Raw genomic sequence first — 25,771 nt, 5'->3', positions numbered from 1 at the left:
CCGAGTGAGGATAAGCAGTTCAGAGAATGGATGAATTGATGACTCTGGAGCGCATTGAACTGTAAATTGAATAGTAGAGATAACGCTGTGCATTTTAAAAGGCCTCAAAGGACTCTGGATGTGGACTACCGGACCCCTTACTTTCAAGCTTTAAGTGCAGTAACACAGAAAGACAAAAAGGTTCTAGCTAATTACACACTCGTAGCTTTAAGTAGATATTCACAGTTGCATGCAACATAGAGTAAGTATAACTTGTCAGATGTCAGTGAGACGCAGCATAGTATACTTAAGCGCACAGTAGAAGCACAAGTTGAATTCGTCATGTTCAAGAATAATACCACTGATTTGAAGTGGGTTCTACATTATTTTTGTATTGTCAATACTTTAGACATGTACGACCCATAATGCAGTGTGCATTTAAAAAAATATGACCAAAAAAATGAAGAGAACTTGCCAAAATTACCACACATTTTTATGCTTGCAAAAGAAAATTAAAAAAATATATAACATTAATACAATGCTTACGCAGTCTTTACTGTCCGGCAAAAAGAACGGCTACTGAAGCTTTGTATGACTTACCTTAAACGGCATTACAAAAGTGACCATACAGAGAAAAGGCAGAAAAGAAGGTATGAAAGCACAGATTCGTTTCCATCAGGCACCCAGTGCGGTTACAAACCATGTTCTGAGGACCCACATAATTAGACCACTGGTATTATCCTTTGAAGCATGTTGAACCACAGATGAATCTCTTTGACAAAAAAATGTTTATCAAATTCGGCCAATTATAACAAAAGGCACCCTTCACACAACTGACATTTTGCCAAAGTTCCTTCCTCTGTGGCTCTTAGCTAATGTAGCTGTAGATCATAGCCCACATAGTGAGACATACAATAACAAAATGAGTGTAGGACAGTGAAGTGTACACCAAGTCTTTTGACCCGAGGACAGAAAACTGCTGACCTGAGACACAAGCTGCACTTGTCTTCTCCTGTCTTCTCTCTGCCGAGATAGTAGACACTGTCAACTGCACTATCATATAGGGTGACTGGACAAAAATGTTAGACATTTTTGTGAGTGTGCGGCATGTGTTTATTTTTCTCACTGCTCTCCACAGATAGCCGTGGCTCACATTATTTTCAAAAAGCTGCACACACTGACAATAGCACAAAGACCAAACCCAGCCAAGGCTTTCCTTTTTGCACCTGCCTACAAGCTTTGGTGGAGACAATTCTGAGGGGATACTTTAAAGGCATTACACCGAACTTTTAAGATATTGACTAGCTGGTTTGTACAATGTTATAGCAATTCCCACGTTAGATGAGACAGCTGTGACTATCTGTATTAGAACTTTAAATCCCCATGTCCATTTACAATTCAGGATTGTGAATGCACTACATTAAGTAGTCTAACCCTTAACTCTTAATAGCTCTGAAAGCTAATGCACTACATTCATTCAGCAGTTATCTACAGTTGCAAGTGCCAGCTACTGCTCTACATCTGTCATAAAATATGTGGCAGTGATTTGAGTTAATATATAAAAATGTTAATACCCTTGTTTCTATTTAAGTAATCTCATTCAATTTATTCAACTATAATACAAACATTTTTTTGCGTTGAGATGTGTGTCAAAGGTGTGCAGAATAGAAAGGCCAAAGGTGTAATCTTTATTCAACTATAATACAAAAAAATGTTTGAGTTGAGGTGTGTGTCAAAGGTGTAATCTTTTATTGTTTTGCAAACCTGATATGGTATCTGGTGGATGTTGTGCTGAAGCTTACCGAGGTGCTCAGCACAATTTACCTTGGCTGCTGTCCTCTTCAGTGCTGCTGAAGTCATCCTCATAGTAGGTGTTAGAATCAGTGGAAGCACTGGCATCACTGCTGACTGAGCCTTTTCTCTGGCGCTGGAGAACACAAGCCTAATGGAAGAAAAGGGGAATAAACCTAAAAAAATCAGTCATACTGGGATGACGGGCATCTCAGACTAGACGTTACGCCGATCCGATCGGTGTTATCGGTATCGGTCGATAATTAGCATTTTATGCTGATCGACTGATCGGCTTTCATGTCATAAGTCGCCGATCCGATCAATCCACACAAGACATTTAACTCTGCGTCTTCGTCACGTATGAATGCAAAAGCTAGTTTATTTTTAGCCTTGTCACGTGTCTTGTAGCGCAGTACTGTAACTATCTGACTGCCAAAAAAGTTTTTCAATCTTGTCGGTGAAAAAACATGTCGGTGCGGGAATATTTTGCGGTGTCTCAGACAAACAACACAAGTTATTTGCAGTCTGTGCACAACTGAAGTATGTCGTGGGGAACGTCCTCTAAATGCTTCAACACAACAAATTTGATCGAGCGCCTGAAGAATGTACACGAGGATCATGTCGCGTTCAAGCAGCGCAGCGTGGGAAAAAAAAATAATAAAATAAAGTCAAACGGACTCAAACTCTGGACAACACCCCCCCTTCCATATAGCTGGGACAGTAAGAAAGTTAAGAGTAAGATTTGTCCTAAATTTATGTCAGCGGCCAATACTTGAATGCCCCCTAGAGGTCATTGGTGTTTTAACTTTTGTCTAAAATGCTAGAGAATAATTTGAGCTGGGACGGCCAGCACGCCCGCAACCGTTGTGAGGATAAACTGTACAGAAAATGGATGGATGGATACAGTATACAGTACAAAAGTATATACAATAAATGAACAAGTCATGTAAATAGACACATTGCTCCATCTTGTGATCGCATCGGTGATCGGTCCCAAAAATCCTGATCGTGTAAGGCCTATCTCAGACAGCTCAATGGTTCTATTCATGACTGATCCTTTCACTTCACTTTTGAGCTCCATCATCTCTCTATTTGGGAAAGCACCTCTCTTTAAGCCACAATGACATTTTTAGGAGTTAGGGGAGTGACAGTCATCATTGATAGTACCTTTTTGTAGGCAGTGGAGAGAAGGGTGAAGAGAAGGTTGGTCAGCGGTACAGAGTCGGTGAGCCTTTGGACCCTCTGGATGGAAGTGCTCTGCGCCATGATGTTGAGCTCAGCAGGTGGACCATCACTCGCCCAACCCTGCAGGGAAAGAGAGGGATGGGTCATGGATTGGTGATTACCTTGAATGTTCATGACAAAAGCACCAGTGTATTGTGACAAGAAATCAACTTACTCTGTGCAGGGCCTCAACTTGCAAATCCTGGAAAAGTGATGTTAAAAGCTTGATGGCGTGGTTGGCCAAGATCACGGACAAAACTCCAAATCCTTGGTGTCTTAAAAAAGATAAGAAGAACGAGTACACAATTTAGGATAAGGATTTCAAGGACAATGTAGCTGATTGTGTGTGGCCACTATTGAGATTCTATACTAATGAGGAACCAATCATCTTTTTGTATTGTCTGTAGATATTTGAACTTAAGGATGAAATTCTACCAAATTATTTTTTTTTATAAAAATCAGTAGACATTAACAATGCTAAAATAAATGTAAGTATTCCTATGTTCCATCACCTTTTTTCAAATAAAACGCTGCATAAAAGCACAGAGAAAAACTAAATTGCAACATAAATATTTATAATCACATATCTAGGCATTTACCCTTTGGCAGGACCCAATTTCGGTGACCCGGCGCCATCCTTAGTGCGAGCAGCAATATCTCGGACACGCAAGGCAGCCAAGGGATCTTTCTCTTTGCCTTTATCTGCCAGGGCCGTGGGGCTCAGGTTAAGAATCAGGTATAGGCTGTTTAAAAGGCACCACGCGCCAAGCAGCTGGAAGTTCTGATAATGCTACAGAACACAACACCAAACCATTAAGTATAATGCAACATACAACTGAAATTCATATATAAACATAACTGTTATAGTGTTATTAAGTGGCCTGGTACTAACCTCTCCGCCAGCTCGGCGAGAATTGCTGATGGCTTGCCCAATCATTTCATAGATCTCCAACTGTTGCAAACACATTACACATCAGAGTCAAATTATACACTTCACAAGAATTCTTCCCTGTAGCAAAATATAACGTTTTACTAACAAATAAGGGGCAAAAATAATGTAGTAATAAAACTCACACATTTCTGGACTATTGTCGCTGCGTCATTTTCATAGTCCTCCTCTTTCGTCCCAGTGGAGGCAGAGCGAAGTTGCAAGCCACTTCCTACCTGTAGAATGGCCATGCAGGTGGCGACGCTCACACCTAAAACCAGAAAAGGTTGTTTTTTTCCCCCCCGCTTACATGTATTACATTTTACTTTGTCACATGCACGCATTATCAAGAGGGCAGGATTACTGCTGGGATTGAATGCATATGAAATGTGTTAGTTTGTTTGGTTGTTACTAGACTTTACACCGATTTTATCAGCCTGATTGGTATTGGCCGATAATAACCATTTTATGCTGATCGGCTTTAATGTCATAATTTGCTGATCCGATCAATGCTGCGCAAGACATTGACTCCGCGTCGCCATTGTACACAGTATATTTGAATCCAAACGCTAGTTTATTTTTAGCCTTGTCGAGTGTCTTTTGACGTAGTACTGTAAATATCTGACGGCCAATAAAGTTATTAAAAAAAAAAAACATGTCAGACAAATTTGCTCTTTCACGATTGCACTATGTCAGACTACTGCAATAAAATATTGTATTCCGATACCACTGCACCCCGTTTTTTACGATCATTGGGCTTTATCCTGTCAACTCAAATGTGACCGGATACACTCATTACCGTGGCGATGACAACAAGAGGGGATCGCGCCGACTGTATTATGAGGACTAATGGGGGGGGAAAATATTTTAAGGTTTCTTCATTTTAGTTTGAACAAACTGAACACTTCCAAAAGTTGTAGTCGTATAAAGAATATTTGGCTTATTCCGAGCCAGCGGATCTAAACTCATGAATGCACAGCCATGAACCTAATGTATTGTATAATGTATGGGCCAGCTGTGACCCATGGTTAGGATCATTGCCTGCCACCGTGGGGGACCTTGGTTCAAGACCCCAACTGGACCATCTGCCAACATCCCCCGGACTCACGCCTGTGGTGTCCTTGAGCAAGACACTGATACCCCGAAATGCTGCCCGGGCGCTTCAGCTGCCCCAGTGTGTTCCACTAACATGTGTATGTGTTCACTGTGATGGGTTAAATGCAGAGAACAAACTTCGTGTACATGCATGCATGTTCATGACAATAAAAGGTGATACTTCTTATGTCACAAAATGCTAAATGCTTAAGTGAAGATGCACAAAGGCTGTTAATGCTTTTATGTTTAATGTGAATTTAAGAAAAACTGCTGATTATATAAAAAAGGAAACCAATTAGTCGTACACTAAGTGAAAAGTCTTATTTTCTGTTTTGTATTCATAATTGTTTTTTAACCAAGCAAAAATATAGTTAATCCAAATGATTGATAGAATTTTCAGTAGGATACTAGAGAGGACTAAAATATTTGTTAGCTGCAGCCCTAAATTCAACTCCCCCGTTATGTTGTTGTTTTCATTGTTTCATAAATTCCTTGCTTCAGGTTCTTGTGCGATTAAGCTGCAAAAGATTGCTCATCAAAATTAGAAAGTTGCTGCTCAAATGAAAAAATTATTAGCAAAACTGCTCGTCAAAGAAAAAAAATTTGAGCCTTGTTTATATATAACATTTGCACAAATAGAGACATTTATCAAATTTTTGCAATTTTAGCTTCAAACAACATCATGTAATAAAACCATAGTTACTGGTTACAGTGCCAAACAATTAAACAAATATAACCCAAGTAAACTTAAAATGCTGTTTTTAAATGGTGATTTCATTCATCAAGGAAAAAAAAAGCTATTCAGTTACCTGGCGCTGTGTGAAAAAAGTAATTACCCTTGTTAAATCATGAATGAATTGTGGCTAATCACAACTCTTGGTTAATTTTCACTGATTACTACACCCAAGCCTGATTACCTCAAGATCTGTTCAATCAAGAAATCACAAACAGAATGTCCCAACAAAATCAAGTCTGACAAAATATCTAAAAAAAAGCTGCAACAAAATTACACAATCCAAACAAAGTCAAGAAAGTAATTGCCATGTATCAGTCTAGAAAGGGTTACAAAGCCATTTCTAAAGCTTTAGGATTCCAGCGAACCAAAGGCAGAGCCAATAACCTCAAATGGAGAAATTATGGAACAGTGGTGAATCTTCCCCAGAGTGGCCGGCCTAAAAATTTACCCCAAGAGAAGAGCAATGACTCATCCAGGAGGCCACAAAGGAACTCAGGAGAACTTATTATGACGCAACAATAAGGAAGAGACTCGGCTAAAATTGGCATCCATAGCAAAGTTCCAAGGTGAAAACCACTGCTTACCAAAAAGAACATGAAGGCTCGTCGTCGTCTTCTTTTCCTTTCGGCTTGTCCCGTTCGGGGTCACCACAGCCTGTCATCCTTTTCCATGTAAGCCTATCTCCTGCATTCTCCTCCCGAACACCAACTGCTCATGTCTTCCCTCGCGACATCCATCAACCTTCTCTTTGGTCTTCCTCTCGCTCTTTTGCCTGGCAGCTCCATCCTAATCATCCTTCTACGAATACACTCTCTATTTCGTGTCCAAACCATCGAAGTCTGCTCTCTCTAACTTTGTCTCCAAAACATCGAACCTTGGCTGTCCCTCTGATGAGCTCATTTCTAATTTTATCCAACCCGGTCACTCCGAGAGCGAACCTCAACATCTTCATTTCTGCCACCTCCAGCTCTGCTTTCTGTTGTCTCTTCAGTGCCACTGTCTCTAATCCGTACATCATGGCTGGGCTCACCACTGTTTTAGAAACTTTGCCCTTCATCCCAACAGAGACTCTCTGTCACATAACACACCTGACACCTTCCTCCACCCGTTCCAACATGCTTGGACCCGTTTCTTCACTTCCTGACCACACTCACCATTGCTCTGGACGGTTGACCCCGAGTATCTAAAGTCCTCCACCCTTGCTATCTCTTCTCCCTGTAGCCTCACTCTTCCCCCACCACCCCTCTCATTCATGCACTTAATTCGGCTAATCTTCATTCCTCTTCTTTCCAGTGCATGCCTCCATCTTTCTAACTGTTCCTCTAGCTACTCCCTGCTTTCACTGCAGATCGCAATGTCATCTGCAAACATCATGGTCCACGGGGATTCCAGTCTAACCTCATCTGTCAGCCTATCCATCACCACTGCAAAAAGGAAGGGGCTCAGGGCTGATCCCTGATGCAGTACCACCTCCACCTTAAATTCGTCTGTCACACCTACAGCACACCTCACCGCTGTTCTGCTCCTCTCGTACATGTCCTGTATTATTCTAACATACTTCTCTGCCACTCCAGACGTCCCGCATGCAGTACCACAGTTCCTCTCTGGGTACTCTGTCATAGGCTTTCTCTAGATCTACAAAGACACAATGTAGCTCCTTCTGACCTTCTCTGTACTTTTCCATCAACATCCTCAAGGCAAATAATGCATCTGTGGTACTCTTTCTAGGCATGAAACCATACTGTTGCTCGCAAATACTCACTTCTGTTCTGAGTCTAGCCTCCACTACTCTTTCCCATAACTTCATTGTGTGGCTCATCAACTTTATTCCTCTATAGTTGCCACAGCTCTGCACGTCACCTCTGTTCTTAAAAATGGGCACCAGTACACTTTTCCTGCATTCCTAAGGCATCTTCTCACGCACTAGAATTCTATTGAACAAGCTGGTAAAAAACTCCGACAGCCACTTCTCCTAGATGCTTCCATACCTCCACAGGAATGTCATCAGGACCAACTGCCTTTCCATTTTTCAACCTCTTTAATGCCTTTTTAACTTCCCCCTTACTAATAATTGCCACTTCCTGGTACCCCACACTTGCCACTTCTACACTTCCTTCGCTCTCATTTTCCTTATTCATCAACTCCTCGAAGTATTCTTTCCATCTAGCTAGCACACTGCTGGCACCAGTCAACATATTTCCATCTCTATCCTTAATCACCCTAACCTGCTGCACATCCTTCCCATCTCTATCCCTCTGTCTGGCCAACCTGTATAGATCCTTTTCTCCTTCTTTAGTGTCCAACCTGCCATACATGTCATCATATGACTCTATTTGGCCTTTGCCACCTCTACCTTTGCCCTGTGTCGCATCTCAATGTATTTCTTTCGCCTCTCCTCGGTCCTCTCAGTGTCCCACTTCTTCTTAGCTAACCTTTTTCCTTGTATGATTTCCTGTACTGTGAGGTTCCACCACCAAGTCTCCTTCTCTCCTTTCCTGCCAGAAGATACACCAAGTACTCTCCTGATTGCCTCTCTGATCACCTTGGCTGCAGTGGTCCAGTCTTCTGGAAGCTCCTCCTGGAAGCTGCACAACACTCGTCCTGTCTCAGCTTCCACCACAAGGTTCTCTTCTCTGCCTTTGTCTTCCTAATCTCCATCCCCACCACCAGAGTCATCTTACACACCGCCATCCTATGCTGTCTAGCCACACTCTTCCCTACCACTACCTTACAGTTGGTAACCTCCTTCAGATTACATCGTCTGCACAAGATGTAATCCACCTGCGTGCTTCTACCTTCGCTCTTGTAGGTCACCCTATGTTCGTGCCTCTTCTGGAAAAAAGTGTTCACTACAGCCATTTGCATGTTTGTAGCAGTCTACCACCATCTGTCCCTCCAAGTTCCTTTCCTGGATGCCGTACTTACTCATCACTACTTCTTCACCCCTATTACCTTCACCAACATGTCCATTACAATCTGCACCAATTACGACTCTCTCTCTGTCTGGGACGCTCAGAACTACTTCGTCTAGCTCCTTCCAGAATTTCACTTTCACCTCTTGGTCACATCCTACCTGTGGGGCATAGCCACTAATCACATTACACATAACACCCTCAATTTCAAGTTTATAATTTAAAAATAATTTAAACCCTGCCCCTAAACTTCTAGCCTTACTGCCTTTCCACCTGGTCTCCTGGACACACAATATATCAACCTTTCTCCTAATCATCATGTGTACCAACTCCCGAGATTTTCCTGTCATAGTCCCAACATTCAAAGTCCCCACATTCAGTTCTAGGCTCTGTGCTTACCTCTTCTCTTTCTGCCGAAAAACCCGCTTTCCACCTCTTCTTCTTTGACTTCGACCCACAGTAGTTGAATTTCCAACGGCGCCCTGCAGATTGACTGCGCCGGTGGCGGACGTTGTTAACCCGGACCACAACCGATCCGGTATGGATTCTTTGGAGAAACACTCATATTTGTTTGGCAAAGATTTAGGCAGATGCCCTTCCTGACGCAACCCTCTGCATTTATCCGGACTTGGGACCGGCCTACAGTTTGCACTGACTTGTGCCCCCCATAGGGCTGCATTGAAGGCTCGTCTTACTTTTGCAAAAAAACATCTGAATGATTCCCAAGACTTTTGAGAGAACATTATATGGACTGACGAGATGAAAGTTGAGCTTTTCGGAGGTTGTGTGTCTCGTCACATCTAGCGCAAATGTAGCACTAGCACAGGGCAAGGTAACTGAATAGTTTTTTTTCCTTAATAAATGAAATCACCATGTAAAACTGCATTTTAAGTCCACTTGGGTTATATTTGTCTGATATTTATATTTTGAAGACCTTAAACATTAAAGTGGGTAAACTATGCAAACATATAACAATTTAAGAAGGGAGCAAATACTTTTTCAGGGTACTGTATGCTCGTTAGCAGTTTCCGGTAGTCACATAATTATCACATATAGCGAATGAAATGATTGTGACACATCACATAAATCTGCCATCCCTGCATGCATGCACGCATTTTTAACTCACTCATCCTCTTTTCTCAGAGTTTTACAGGTCAGGCAAGGCGATCACAGCAAAATAAAATATTGAAAGCACGTTGGGCCAAAAGTTTCCAACATGACGCTAAATCACTGCTTCTATAACATATAAATGGGCACCATGTTTTGGTAATGTTCAGCGCAAATGACTGCAATTGCAGTCATTCTTTCAAAGAATGTGAAAATGATTCCACTCATGTCTGTTCAGTCGTTAAATATAGCAATCAAATTGCTTCTTGGCTACACTTACCGCTATAGAAACCTAGCTCCTCTCTGTTCGCAACCCTGTTGTTAGTGTAGCAGTGCAAGCCATCTAACAATGATGGATAAATATGGAATTTAATTCAAATTTGATTAGGGTCCATACTATTAAACAGGTCATAAAATTTTCATGTTGAAACCCTGGAAAACAAATATCCTTCGCCATTTATGGGTGTGCATGAAAGTTATTTTTAAGTGCCGTTGGGATTATGAGGGGGTCCTTGGAAAAATGTATCCACTGTAAGGGGTCCCAGGACCCCAAAACATTTGTGAACCCCTCCTTTAAAATACTTTTTAGAAAATTACTGTTGTCAAAATGTCTCAGATCAATAATATAAATCAATAACTCAAAGAATGATCATCTTACCAGCATAGAGACAACTCAAAGCCAGGACAGTCATGTCCAGTAATCTGCCTGGTGTCAGTGGCTCCAGTACAGGCAGAGAGAGCGTGTCCAAAGCCATGGTTACATCAATCACCAGTGAATGAAATCTGGGTAAGTTGAAACATGTTCATTATTCACAGACAAAAACTGACACAGGCTCTGCCCATACAGAGTACCATATTTTCACAACCATAAGGCACACTTAAAAGTGTTAAATTTTCTCCAAAATGGACAGGGCGTCTTATAATGTGGCGCGCCTTATGTGTGCACCGAGTTCCAAAATCTGTAAATGTTGTTGTGTGACTTTGATGAGCGGTCCGCTTGACTGACTGGGAGCATTTCCTCCCGGCACGCTGCTTATATAGAGGAGAGGCGGACATGACTCAGGACAGCGTGCGGACGTTAAAGGGGGAAGGATGCGCGTGAAAGAGGACGCTAAAGGCACGCCCCCAGTAGGTATATAGCGCCGGTATGTGCACATCGGTTTGGCTAAGGACCCCCGAAAATGGCACCTACGAAGAGACACGCTTATGAAGCACAGTTTAAACTCCAAGCTGTCAATTACGCGGAAGAACATGGGAATCGAGCAGCTGCGAGAGAATTCAAGATCAACGAATTCATGGTTCTTAAGTGGAGAAAGCAGGAAAACGAGCTTCGCCAAGTCAAGAAGACGAAGCTGAATTTCCGCGGAAACAAGGCGAGGTGGCCCGAGTTGGAAGACCAACTCGAGCAATGGATTAATGATCAAAGAACAGCCAGGAGAAGTATCATTGATGGATGAGGATTGATCAAAAAATAATGTGAGTACATAGTTAAATACTTCAATAAAGTACAGCCGAACTCAGTTTTGCTCCCGCTGACTTTTTAAAAACATATGCTAGCATGCATGCTAGCGTACGTTTTAGCGTGCATGCATGCTACCGTATGTTTTAAGCTAGCGTATATTTTACCATGCCTGCGCCCAATAATACTGTGCACCTTATGTATGTGATAAATGCAGAAATAGACCCCGTAACTGAGACTGCGCCTATTAATACGGTGCGCCTTATGGTCGCTAAAATATGGTAAACACTAAAAAAATATGCACAACCATAACATACCCATTGCGGACAGCTGTGGCATCAGCTACTGTGGCAGGCATGATGAAGAAAGAGTTTGCTGATACGGCATCTTGGAAACGGTTAATGTAACGTAGAAAGTAGGGCAGGTTGAGACACACTCGCAGCAACTTCTCAGACCCACCTGAGAAGACAAAGAGGAATCTCTTTCACAGTTTGCCCAAAATTGGCATACCAGAAGGCCCTTTCACAAAGTTTCCACAAAACTGTCTCATCAGATAGACAACAATCGAGCTTGCATTTGTTAGCCTACTGCAATTGCCTTCCACACAAAAATGTGGGAGAATTGAGTCTCTAGTGTCAAACTTTATACTTTCCACTATTTAACTCAGTCGCAGTTACACCTGTTATGCTTCTACTACTACCCTGGAAGCTGGGAAATTTGCCAGTCTAGTTGAACCCCCAATATCGCTCTACTTAATTATTCATCTTCCGTACAGCTTACCCTGGCAAGGGTTGCGGGAGTGCTGGAGCCTATCCCAGCTGACTCTGGGCGAGCGGCGGGGTACACCCTGAACTGGTCGCCAGCAAATCACAGGGCACATATAAGCGAACAACCATTCGCACTCACATTCACACCTACGGGCAATTTAGAGTCTTTAATTAACCTACCACGCATGTTTTTGGGATGTGGGAGGATGCCGGAGTACCCGGAGAAAACCTACGCAGGCACGGGGAGAACATGCAAACTCCCCACAGGCGAAATCTATACATTAAAACACATCCTTTCATGGGTGGATATTGGGCTTTACATGATCAGGATTTTTGGGGCCAATCAGCAAGTTTAAAAAAATTATAACCGATCACAAGATGGAGCAATGTGTCTAAATGACTTGTTCATTTACTGTAGATATTTTCTGTAGATATTCTCTATTCAGGTCATGTATTGTAATCAGTCAGGTCAAACCAACATTACAACATGACGGAAATAATGGGTGCTAACTTACTGTAATTAAATTACTTTATTGTAATTAAATTACTTCACACACCCCGAAACTTTAAGAGCATGAGTCGACATAACGCCGGCATGTTTACGTTCAACCGTTAGCGCTAGCACTAGCTTTCTAGACTACATAACGTTTGTTGCCTGCTGCCGTATCGTATTAAAAGTTCATGAACATAACTCAAGCAATCCTTGAATTAAAGTTCTCTCCCGAGCACCGGTGACCACCAGCACACGTTTTTCCCCATTTTGTTCTTATAATACAGACGATGCGATCCATTGTTGTTGTCGTCACCATGGTAACGAGTGTATCCGGTCACGTTTGAGTTGACTAGATAAAGCCCAGTGATCGTAAAAGACGGGATGTGGTGTATCGGAATGCAAGATTTTATTGCAGTACTCTGACATAGCGCAATCGTGAAAGACAGAATTTGTCTTGTCGTCTGATCCCGGCATTACGTGTTGTCTGTCTCAGACGTGTTGTCTGTCCCACACCGCCATGTTTTTTTTTTTAAATAACTATTGGTGGTCAGATATTTACAGTGCTACGTCAGAAGACATGCAAAAAAGCTAAAAAAAAACTAGCTTTTGGATTCAAATATACTGTACACGACAGCGACACGGAATAAATGTCTTTTGCGGACATTAAAGCCGATAAGCATAAAATGCTTATTATCGGCCGATACCGATCAAGCCGATCATATCGGTGTAAAGTCTAGTAGATATTCTTCCAATTATGTTCCCATTAAATTTTGAAGAGAATCCTCCTGATACAGAATATATATACACTATTAATATGTTCCTGCATATTCCATTTGAAATAAAGGTCTCGGAAATGTTCTACTCACCCAGTTCTTGTAAACTTGACACATTCTGAGAGACAAACGCATTCTTCATTTTGGCCTGAACAGCTTGGTCAGATGTCTGGTTATCACAATCGCTCTCTGCCTATAAAGAGAAACTCATAAGAATTACAACAAAAAATGTATGGTCGTCGATCACTGACATCCTCAAATTGTTTATGATACATTAAAGAGTATATTTAGCATAATTTACCTGTATGTGTGCTGAAGGGGCCAAAATGGTGCTCAGGTCGGGGTTAAAAACCGAAGTCAGCTGATTAAAGAAATTCATCTGTACTTCTTTGTGCCTCAGTTCTGGGTTCACAGCACTGGGCGCCTCCTTCTGATCCTCTACTGTTAAAACAAAAGCACAATTAATTTCAGAATAGTAATTTACAACCTCATCATCCCATGGGATTATTGGGACCGTTTTATAGATGCATAGCAACAACATTACCCACAATACAAAAATGACTTGTGATGCACCAAAATCAAAATTCTTGGCTCAAACTGAAAACGGTGAATCCAAGGCCGAATACCGAAAACCAAAAGACTTTATGCCAATTATCAGCAAAATTGCATTTATGGCTATGACCGTGTACTAACCTCACTAAAATCCTATCACAATATTTTTTCTCATCAGTCGATATCGATATAGAGTGGAACCTAGATTTAATGGCTTGATAAGGGGGAGGGGCCGGCCGTTAAATCCGACTGTCCGTTAAATTTAAACACTTTTTTCGTGGCCAAAATCACCTATACAGTACAAAATGATTGTTTAGTACTTTTATCGTGGCCTAAAACACACAGTACAGTACAACATTATTGTAAATAAATATAAAAAAGCTTTAGAATATTTGAAAAGTTTGAAAGTTTATCCAAACTTCGCTCACTGGTGCATGGGAGAGATGATAAATTCCAACTCGACACTATTTTATGTCCGTTAAATCTGAAGTCCATTTAATCGAGGTTCCACAAGTTTGGCAATGTGGGGTCATTTTGGTTTTGCAAAGTCTCACAAGAAACAATAGTTAACCACGGCTGCAGCAGGTGCGTCTCACTGCTAAAATGCTGTGTGCGTACTTATGCCACATGATTAGTTCAGTGTAGAGCAACTCGCATTATTATTGGCTTATTGTATTGTCTGTCATAACATGGACAAATGCAGTTTATCGAAGTCTATTGGTCACGTCTCAAATGTTTATCAAGGAAGAGTTGCAGGTATGTGCCAAATAATTTGAATATCAAGGGAAAGTCCATTTACTTCAATAACATTAAAAAAAAAAAATTAAAAAAAAAACTTATTAGTTCACCACACACAAAGTGAAATATTTCAAGCCTTTATTTGTTTCAAATTTGAGGATCATGGCAGAAAGAAAAAAATAAACAAATCCAGTATTTCACAAAATTTGAATATTTTCTTTGACGAACAAAAATGGATCTTAAACAGAAATATTGGCCTTCTGAAAAGTGTATTAGAGTAATACGCCTTCAGTACTTTGTTGGGCCTCCTTTTGCAATAATTACAGCATCAAGGCGGCGTGGCATGGAGGTGATCAGCCTTTGGTACAATTCAGTTCAGCTGTGCTGAAACTTGGCATCGTTTGGCCTTCACAAGTGCATCATTATTTAAGTCAGTGCACCCTTAAAAAAAAAAATAAAAAAAAAAATAGCAACAAAAGTTACTTTTATTGAAAAATAGCAGTGAATGTTCTCTCCACCCCCACAGGCCAAATTGGACCCCTTGACGGGCCGGCTCTGGCCCGCGGGCCGTATGTTCGACACCACTGACCTCATCAATTTTCAATGGGGTTCTAATCAGGTGAATTTCCTGGCCAATCAAGTACTGTTATTCCATGGCTATTAAACCAGGTATTGGTCGTTTTGGCTTTGTGGCCAGGTGCCAAATCCTGCTGGAAAATCTAATAATTGTCTCCAAAAAGCTTGTCAGCAGCGGCAAGCATGAAGTGCTCGAAAATCTTCTGGTAGACAGCTGCATTGACTGTGGGCTTGATAAAAGACAATGGACCCACACCAGCAAATGACATGGCTCCCCAAACCATTACTGACTGTGGAAACTTCACACTGGACTTTAACCAGCTTGACTTTTGTGCTTCTCCAGTTTTCCTCCAGACTCTGGGACCTTGACTTCCAAACGAAATGCAAAATTTACTTCAATCTGAAACTAGGACTTGGGACCACTGCGCAACAGACCAGCAATTTTTCTCCTTAGCCCAGCACAGACGCTTCTGACGTTGTTTTTGGTTCAGGAGTGGCTTGACTCATGGAATCCTACAGCTGTAGCCCATGTCATGCAGACGTCTGTATGTGGTGGTTCTTGATGCACTGACACCAGCCTCCACTCCTTATGAAGCTCCCCCAGATTTCTGAATCGCCGTTCCTTCACAATTCTTCTCAAGACTGCGGTCATCCTGTTCACTTGTGCACCGTTTTCCAGCCACATTTTTCCCTTCCTCTTAACAACCCGTTAATGTACTTTGATACAGTGCTCTGTGAGCATCCAGCTTCTTTTGGAATTTCTTCTTGAGACATTTTCTTCTTATGAAGGGCGTCAATGATGGTTTTCTGCACAACTATGAAGTCAGCAGTTTTCCCCATGATTCTGAAAACTACTAAGCCAGAATGAGACCATTTAAAGGCTGAGGAAAACTTCTGCAGGTGTTTTGCGATAATTAACTGACAAGATTGGGACACAGGGAGCCTATGATGTTGGACTTTGTCATGATATTCTAATTTCGTAAAATACTGGCCTTTGTTTATTTTTTTGTCTTTCTGCCATAATCATTAAAACTGAAAAAAATAAAAGGCTTGAAACATTTCACTTTGTGTGTGGTGAACTAATATAACACACAAGCTTCACTTTTTTAAACAAATTATTGAAATAAATGGACTTTCCCCTTGATATTCACATTTTCTTGGCACATAGACGAAATCCATATATGCACTTTGGGCCATTTTTGGCGGCTGAAGATTTGGTACATCACTAAAAATGACTGTCCGCGCAAGTCTTTGCGCATCATATTCATCCATCCATCCATCATCTACACTGCTTATCCTCACTAGGGTCGCAGGTATGCTAGCGCCTATCCCAGCTAACTGCAGGAAGGAGGCGGGCTACACCCTCAACTGGTTACCAGCCAATCGCAGGATACATATAAAAAAACAACCATTCACACTCACATTCATAACTATGGCCAATTTTGAGTCTTCAATTAACCTACCGTGCATGTTTTTGGGATGTGGGAGGAAACCGGAGTACCTGGAGAAAACCCACACAGGCACGGGGGAGAACATGCAAACTCCACACAGGTGAGGCCGGATTTGAACCCGGGTTCTCAGAACTGTGAGGCGAATGTGCTAACCATTAACCACCGTCTCATATTCAGTAAAGTAATAATATCAGTCTTACCATCGGAAAGCGTTTTAACAGTTTGAGGCAGCTTGGCAGACTTCATCATTGCAGTGAAAGTAATAATTTCTGTGCGGTCCAGTCTGCTACTGCCAGTGCAAAGTCCTTTTATTAGAAGAATAAGGTGTTTCTGCAAAAAAAAAATGTATAGCACCATTTGATTTAAAGGCAGGGTTGAACACAGTAGAAAACAATCCAAATACAACTCAAATAATGTCAAAGTGACAGTAAACCGCTTTTAATGGTAAAATCGAATTACAACCTCGAAAGGGGCTGATCTCACCTGTGACACTGCACATGCTTCATCTGGGTTCTCCAGGCGTAGCAAAGAGAATTCAATCAGAACTTTGCATGCCGCAGCAACTGAGAGCAACTGATTCCTTGGTACTAAAAAAGGAAAGCAATAATTAATAACTGGGTGCAATAAAATCCAAGATTCATACTTTTTCTTAAGGTCATCCACTAAAGACTTCACAGAAGAAAGAGTAATCACCATTACATGATAGAACATGGATGTTACGTACTTTGCCCACATACTGTGGTGATGTAATGTGCAGAGAGCGCCACGAATGAAGAGTAGAACGGCTCATACTGTTTGTCATGATGAAGAATGTCCAATTCACTGTTAATGAAAAGTCAAATCATTCAATACATGTTGGATATATTCATTTGAATATAACATGTTACAGGCTTGTCACTCATTGTTTATCATTCATACACTACAGATTCCTAGGCCCTCACAATTTTGACTAATGCGAGAAATGATAAGGATGCTTAGAATTTTACTACTATAGCCCCATTTTTTCTCGATCTATACCTGCTGTAGTTCATACACATCATCATAGGGGGGGCTGCTTTTAATATTGTGGACATATCAAGTATCTGAATAAGGTATTGGGGAAGAATCCAATATAAACTTCTGGGTTTTTTTTGTTTTGTTTTTTTAGGCACACAGCAATGAATGAATTATCTAAAAACTAATGAATGAATTATCTCCAAACTATGTATCTATATGGGGGGGGGGGGGGGGGGGGTAAATGTGGTTTGATCTACATCTAAATCATAAGGACAAACAAAAATCTGCAAAATCAATGATATGTTTTCAAATTTTTAATGAAAATAATGTAAACATTCCCAGGACAGGGAGGAAAAAATTAAGTGAACTCTTGGATCTAATAACTGGTTTACCCTCCTCTGACAACAATAACCTCAACTTTTCCTGTAGTTGCACAACAATCAGGATGAATTTTGGACCGTTCCTCTTGACAAAACTGTTGCAGTTCAGCAACATTCCTGGGGTCTGTTGTGAATGCAATGCCACAGCATCTCAATCAGGTAGAGGTCAGAACATTACATATTGACTTGTATAATAAAGATGGAAAAGGTTACAAAAGTATCTCTAAATGTCTTGATGTTCATCAGTCCACAATTAGACAAACTGTTGAAGCTTGCTAAAGAGCACTTGGATGTTCCACAGCACTACTGGCAAAATATTCCTTGGAAGGATTACATAAAAGTTGACTTGTTTGGGAGGAACACACAACACCATGTGTGAATGGAAAATGGCACAGCACACAAATTTTAAAACCTTATCCCGACTGTAGCATGATGGAGGAAGGAAGCGTCACCACCTCAGGGACTGGACCGTCACCACCTCAGGGACTGGACCGCTTGCTATTATCAGTGGAAAAATTAATTCACAAGTTCATCAAGATATTTTGCAGAAGAACTTGAAGCCTGTCCCTGTCCTGTAAATATTTACGTTATTTTCAATAAAATTTGAAAACATAGGCGGCACGGTGGCCGACTGGTTAGAGCGTCAGCCTCACAGTTCTGAGGACCCGGGTTCAATCCCCGGCCCCGCCTGTGTGGAGTTTGCATGTTCTCCCTGTGCCTGCGTGGATTTTCTCCGGGCACTCCGGTTTCCTCCCACATCCCAAAAACATGCATTAATTGGATACTCTAAATTGCCCGTAGGCATGACTGTGAGTGCGAATGGTTGTTTGTTTCTATGTTTGTTTCTGCGATTGGCTGGCAACCAGTTCAGGGTGTACCCCGCCTCCTGCCCGATGACAGCTGGGATAGGCTCCAGCACGCCCGCGACCCGAGTGAGGAGAAGCGGCTCAGAAAATGGATGGATGGATTTGAAAACATAATTGTTTGTGTGGTATTAGTTGAAGTAGATTCTGTTTGTTAATGCTTGTGATTTATATAAAGATCAGACAACACTTTATTACCAATTTATGCAAAACAATTAATTCCAAAGGGCTCACATACTTTTTTATCCCACTGAATATTTTGAGATATAACACGGGTGTAAATTGAAACTTCACGAATACTCCAATGCCTGGAGGCATAAAAAGGGTGTCAAATTACAACCTGGCTACTGTGACAATCACCCCATTGTGATGTAATCATGCGTAATTACTAATTACCTTAATATATTAATCAGTATGACCTATTAATAAAATTATTTTGACGTCAGGTCATTGACAGTATTTTACTTGTAGTTAACGTTCTTTACTAAAGTTGCTATTCCGTGACACCGAGTGCAACCATAACCCGTGTTTTGTCAGACCGAAGCAGCAATTACAATTCATCACACAGACCAGTGATTCTCAACTAGTGGCTCAGGAACGAAAAGTGGGTCGCAGACCCATTATGGGTGAGTCGTAGACAGGTAGTAAAAAAAATTACACAGGGCCACACGCTCACTTAGTGCCATGCTTACAGTTTTAAGAGATCAGTGGCAAGATGTGAGTCAAATTTGATGGCTGTGCACTATTGAATATTTCATATAACTACATTTGTTTTTTCCAGTTTCTTAATAATGTACCTGATTGCTGATATAATTGATAGAAAAAAAATACTAATTCAATGACTAAACAGCTTGTAGGTAAACTTTACACCGATTTTATCGGCCTTATCGGTATCGGCCCATAATTAGCATTTTATGCTGATCGGCTTTAATGTCATAATTCACCGATCCGATCAATGACTCCGCAAAAGACATTTACTCCGCGTCGCCATCGTGCACAGTATATTTGAATCCAAAATCTAGTTTATTTTTAGCCTTGTCGTGTGTCTTTTGGCGTAGTCATGTAAATATCTCACGGCCAATAAAGTTATTTAAAAAAAAAAAAAAAAAAAAAAGTCGGCAGTGTTGAACAGACAACACGTCTGAGACAGACAACAGGTAATGCCCAGATCAGACTACAAGACAAATTTGCTCTTTCAAGACTACTGCAATAAAATCTTGTATTCCGACACCACCGCATCCCATTTTTTACGATCATTGGGCTTTATTTTGTCAACTCAAATGCGACCGGATACACTCGTTACCGTGGCGACGACAACAAGAGTGGATCGCGCCAAATATATTATGAGGACAAAATGGTGAAAAACGTGTGTTGGTGGTCACCGGTGCTCAGGAAAGGATAGGACGTTCGTTGAAGGCCTGTTTGAGGTATGTTCACATACTTTTAATACGATACGGCTCGCAAGCAGGTAACAAAAACGTTACGTAGCCTAGCAAGCGAGTGGTAGCACGAACGGTTGCACGTAAACATCCCGCGGTTGTGTCGAATCATGCTATAAAGTTCTGGTGTTGGTGAAGTCATTTAATTAAAAATGAAATAATTTAATTCCAGTAAGTTTGCACCCATTATTTCTGTCATGTAATGTTGGTTTGACCTGACTGATTAGAATACACAATCTGACTAGAGCAGTGATGTCCAACCTTTATGGAGCCAAGGAACATATTTTACAATTGAAAAATCTCACGTCATCTCATTATTGTTTTTACTTCCTGCCATCTAATAGAAGACCATTCATTTGTTCTGTATGTCAATATGCCTCACTGGCATAAATAGAGGAACGATATTATTTATTGTAAATATAATTTTTTGAGCAATTATTTACACAAGTATATACAGTAAATGAACAGGTCATTTTAATTGACACATTCCTCCATCTTGTGATCAGATTGGTGATCGGTTATCATTTTTTAAAACTCGATCAGCCCCAAAAATCCTGATCACGTAAAGCCTACTTGTAGGCTATACTATAGTATAAAAGGACATAAAAACGATATTATTTATTCATCCTGTGAGGGAAATTACAAACCCTAATTCCAATGAAGTTGGGACGTTATGTAAAACATCGTGGGCTGCTTTGACTTCAACTTTACGGCTGGCCTGACCGCAGTAAAAAAAATAAAATAAAAAATAAATAAAATTTGAAAAAGTCAGAAGTAATTATAGAGAGGGAAATCACAAATGTCAAGGTCTTTGCAGTTTGTGACCGTGCATGACTGGAGAAACATTCTTAAACTGTTGGCCTATTTGATCACGCAGTTCAGGGCTCGAGACTGGTACCCAATTTTTCCAGCGTGTGCGAGTAAAGATTTCATGTGGTCGCACTTTTGCAAGTTTTAATCCATTAACACAGTCTCACTACACAAACACACAGACAGATACACATATGTGCGCATATATATATATATATATATGCACACACACACACACATATATATATATATATGCACACACACACACATATATATATACACACATATATGCACACACACACACACACACATATATGCACACACACACACACACACACACACACACAAATATATACACATATATATATATACACATATATACATATATATATATACACATATATATATATATATACATATATATATATATACACACATGCAGATATATACATGTGTGTATATGTATATATGTGTGTATATATATATGTGTGTGCACACTCCTTTCGTTAAAGCTTTTTTTTTTTTTTTTAATCAACTTTTAAAATGTCTGGACTGCATTTCTTAAGTTATCTTCAATGGGGGGAGGGGGGGGGGGGTTCTTTCAAAAATAAGGCCATTTCCAAGTTGCTCTGAAACTTTTGAACACTAGTGGATATTTTTGAACACTGCTTTTTTTTTTTACTGTGCTTAACTTCTCTGAGAGTGGGTCGCAAATTAATGCGGGTCACAGTTAAGAACCTAAACAGATTTTCTCTTATACAATACGGGGAAGAGCAAAGGGCGCCCTACAATCATCAACACACCCACCTACCATAATTAACACAACCACACATTTTTGTTACAATAGAGGAGATAACATGCTGAAATGACACTACGGTGCGCCCAGGTAAGTCTGGAAAAGACTGGCGAAGCTATTCAGAACGAATCTTTTGCGATAAACATTGACATCTATTTGACTATTTTCTCTTTACGGTTTCCGGTCCTTTTCACAGGCCCATGTGCTAGCTCTATTACTTATGTTTGGTTAGCTAGCTAATGATGAAGCAAAATTTTCTAACATTTCACAATAACATTATAAAGGCGTATACTAGAACGCGCGTTAGTGGATTCGCGTTCAACTTTTTACTGAGGTTCAAATAAAACTGTACACCCAGTTAGGTTAAGGTTAAAAGCATTTGAAGTATAGTTATGTTAGCTAAGGCCAGCAGCTGACTTGATGCCAATGCAAGTTAAGCTCAAATAGTCGCCTAGTCGCTAACGTCAGCAGAGCTAATGCTAAATTGGCTGACGTTTTCCCATCCCATTTCACTAGCCGGGCTACGTTAGCATGTTAGCAAGTCAGCGCACTCCTGGCTGAATACAAGCGGTGTTCGCGCAAAACACAGCGCAGACACGCGCTGAGGCGCCGGCGCTTACCTGTTAATAATGGACCCGATAAGCTGCGGTAGCTCTTTCGTTTCAAACGCGGTGTACGAAGCTGATAAAAGCGGCCGCACCGCCGCTGTCCATTCGTGTTCCCCATTTCCTCCGCTCGACGCCATCTTGAAATCCCATAGAAGAAAAAACTAGATAGGGGAAAGAAGAGAGTGAGTGCGTAAATCCATAGGGGGCGCTGTCAGCCCGTGAACACCTCACACCAAACACATTGCGATCGCGCCACATTTTCTTTCTTACACCAAAACCTCGAATTCACGTCATAAGGTCAGATATTACGTTACATGTGTTCCGCCCCGCTCAACCTTGATATTTTAAAATATTTTTGCTTGCCAATGCCAACGTACAAAGAGAAGGGGTCAAGTCACAAAGAAATACTTGGAGTAATTACCACGTAGGGACAAGTTAATGGGTTGGGAATAAAAAAAATCTGGAAAGTTATCTCCGGGAATTTTTTGAAAATACAGCCCTACCGCAAGAGTTGACGAGCCCGTACCTCATCAGCCGAATTCCCGTAAACGCCTCAATGATCTGGTTGGCCCTTTGGTTGATACGTCGGCGTGTCCGCCATATTATATGTGGCAGATCTGTTATTCGTCGGGTAGGCTGGCTGAAATTATCCAGTTTCACTTGATTGATCCGAAAATTATTATTTATTTACTACAAATAAGTTTTAGTTGGACAGCAAGTTTGTTTATCCAATCCAGCGATGTGATCCGAAAAGTATTCCCTCTCATGCCCCTTGGCTGCTCCTTGAGTCCCCAACCCTTATCGTTCCCTTGTAGGGCTTCCCTATCCGCCCTCCTTTCCAACAAACAAGGGACACCGTCCCACCCTCAGGCTGGGCAGGGACTGGCTGCATCGTGGGCCCTGCAGGTTGTGGGGGCGTCTTGCTCTCCTAGGGGTGGAGGGGTGGTGGTGGTGGCGGAGCGCGGGGGGTGGGTGTTGGCTGTGGGGGTGGCATTGGGTCCCTCCGGTGTCCTCCAGGTGGCCGCTTGTTGTGGTGCCTCAGCGGGGCCGGCGGACCACCCTGGGTCCCTCGGTGTAGGACGTGTCCTGTCCGCCGGGCTGCTCTTGGGAGGACTCTTAGGCCCAATCCCACCTCTCGATTGATTGGGTGGGGTCCTCAACCACCGCTGTACAGGCACAGCAATTATAGGACACTTCTGTCAGTCATTGTGCATGCGAAACGGTGTCAATACACTTGTATGTGTCCCCAGGCCCACACCACTGGGACTTTTTCGCTGGGTGTGGGACCACTCACTTATTGCGACAAATAACTCATGAATATGCAAATTGCTTCCCCTCACTCACACTCTCGTCCTATAGACTTTTATCATTTACATAGTCACTCCCACCAAACGTCATTTTTACAGCTGGGTTCACAACCCTTGTCCTGCATGCTTCTTCTCCTGTCCTTGTCCTGTCCTATCTTGTCCTGTCCTTCCCTCACAGGGTGTAGCACTACTGCCCCATACAACACTCATATCTAATGTTTCATTGCTCGAGATATATAATGATTTACTTTTCTCATCTTGTTTACAATTAGTGCTTTGTCTTTTGTCTTCTTTTCTCACTCCCCTCTGATTCTCAATAAATACCCATTATAATACTAAGAAACCACAGCGGCAGCTTAAGAATTCCCCTGTGACACACTAAAGCTGTTCTGGCATAAAAGGGATACAGAGCCTCCATTCTGCTTAACCTAACAGCCAAACAGGACAAAAAAAAAAAAAACATGCAGAATAATTCAACGCTCGACTCGATGGCAACATTTACAATTAACCTGTGTATCCACAAGTTGCCATTTCACTTGTTGCCATTCATACAAGAGAATAGCTTTGTATACAACTACACCAGATTTCATATTACTACATTTGTGAGTGAATTGAGATAAGATAATTATTGCAATCAACATTTGGTGAAATTGTCATGGTAATGGTGTGCCAGGACATTTTTCCACTCTCTTTCTGATAACACAGTACCACATCACATACATGCAGGTATGCAATGAGGTTTCAGAGTGAAAGGGGTACACAATGCTGCAACTCTTGAGGTGGGGTTTGGGGTCATGCCTTTCACACCTTGAAAGTAGCCTACATGTTTAGGATAATGGTAAGCACAAAACCAACATATAGTCACTGTGAAGCAGGAACCTCATGTGAACAAATTTAGTCAATTTAATCTTTTCACTCATCGATACTACTGGTCAGTCCCCACACGGGCCTGTTATTTTTCTTAAATTATTGACAAATTTAAAGTGTTTAAAATGGCTTCGGTGACACGGTGCACGACCGGTTAGCACATCTGCCTCACAGTTCTGAGGACCTGGGTTCAAATCCTGGCCTCACCTGTGTGTAGTTTGCATGTTCTCCCCGTGCCTGCGTGGGTTTTCTCTGTATACTCCATTTCCCACATCCCCAAAACATGCATGGTAGGTTAATTGAAGACTCTAAATTGTCTGTAAGTGTGACTGTGAGTGCGAATGGTTGTCTGTTTATATCTGCCCTGCAATTGGCTGGCGACCAGTTCACCTGGGATAGGCTCCAGCATGCCTGCGACCCAAGTGAGGATAAGCGGTCCAGAAAATGGATGGATGGATAATCAGCCAGAGCTGGTGGGAATGCAAAGTTATCAATGTCCTTTCACCATCGGTTCTGTCATACTGTGTTGCGTATTTTTGTGTTCACATTAAGGACAGAAGTCACGATTTTTTTTTAAACTCCTCATTAAAATCAAAAACATTAATGCAACACGCTTTCTCCTCATGGTTTTGATATTGTAGGGTGAAAGCTGCACTTGGCTATAGTGTGGATTGAGTGGGTGACAACAATGGGAAAATGAAATGCCAGTATTTTGAGGGGAATAGCCCGTCAGCAATATTGAAAAAGAAAAGAACTATGAACTAGTTGATTTTTGGACAGGTGAACCAAACTTTGAACTCGTTTGCGTTGAAAATGAACTTTCCCAACACTGATCCTGTATTATTTTACATCGGAACAGGGCGGGCCATAGCCAATGTGGCTATATATAAACGTGTGTGTGTGTGTGTGTGTGTACTCCAGTGGGTACGATAAGGAAAGCGGAAATGTGCTATTGACATAAATTGACATTTGGAAGAATCGTGTTGACTTAACCCGATTATGATGATGCTTGCGATACTGCACGGTGTGCGTTTTGTAATTAGTGAGCAAACCTCCAACCTGTAGGGGGCAGCACGTTTCTTGAAGCGAAACCGAAGAGACAGCGTCCAAGTTCCTGCTGTCTG

At 41.5% G+C, this 25,771-nt stretch overlaps 1 protein-coding gene across 7 annotated transcripts in view; it reads right to left on the bottom strand.

Annotated features, from left to right (window-relative positions):
* ubr4 (ubiquitin protein ligase E3 component n-recognin 4) overlaps positions 1-22,616 on the bottom strand; it is an 80,034-nt gene extending 57,418 nt beyond the window's left edge. For 3 of the 7 annotated variants that reach the window (XM_061682417.1, XM_061682435.1, XM_061682451.1), the window contains exons 1-15: positions 22,486-22,616; positions 17,306-17,403; positions 17,065-17,168; positions 16,782-16,911; positions 13,566-13,705; positions 13,358-13,457; positions 11,549-11,690; positions 10,431-10,555; positions 4,069-4,193; positions 3,887-3,946; positions 3,594-3,784; positions 3,170-3,269; positions 2,938-3,075; positions 1,804-1,921; positions 964-1,002 (exon numbers count right to left, since the gene is read on the bottom strand). In XM_061682417.1, the coding sequence (XP_061538401.1) occupies positions 964-1,002; positions 1,804-1,921; positions 2,938-3,075; positions 3,170-3,269; positions 3,594-3,784; positions 3,887-3,946; positions 4,069-4,193; positions 10,431-10,555; positions 11,549-11,690; positions 13,358-13,457; positions 13,566-13,705; positions 16,782-16,911; positions 17,065-17,168; positions 17,306-17,403; positions 22,486-22,610 (1,735 nt within the window). In that variant the 5' untranslated portion in view covers positions 22,611-22,616. The remainder of the gene's footprint in view (positions 1-963; positions 1,003-1,803; positions 1,922-2,937; positions 3,076-3,169; positions 3,270-3,593; positions 3,785-3,886; positions 3,947-4,068; positions 4,194-10,430; positions 10,556-11,548; positions 11,691-13,357; positions 13,458-13,565; positions 13,706-16,781; positions 16,912-17,064; positions 17,169-17,305; positions 17,404-22,485) is intronic. The other 4 variants (XM_061682443.1, XM_061682460.1, XM_061682470.1 and 1 more) reach the window with 2 other exon arrangements.
* Between the last annotated feature and the right edge of the window lie 3,155 nt (positions 22,617-25,771).

Source organism: Phycodurus eques, chromosome 1 (genome assembly GCF_024500275.1).
Source record: "Phycodurus eques isolate BA_2022a chromosome 1, UOR_Pequ_1.1, whole genome shotgun sequence".
Classification (NCBI taxonomy): domain Eukaryota; kingdom Metazoa; phylum Chordata; class Actinopteri; order Syngnathiformes; family Syngnathidae; genus Phycodurus; species Phycodurus eques.
The sequence above is the reverse complement of the archived record's forward strand: the minus strand, read 5'-3'. Positions and strand labels throughout refer to the sequence as shown.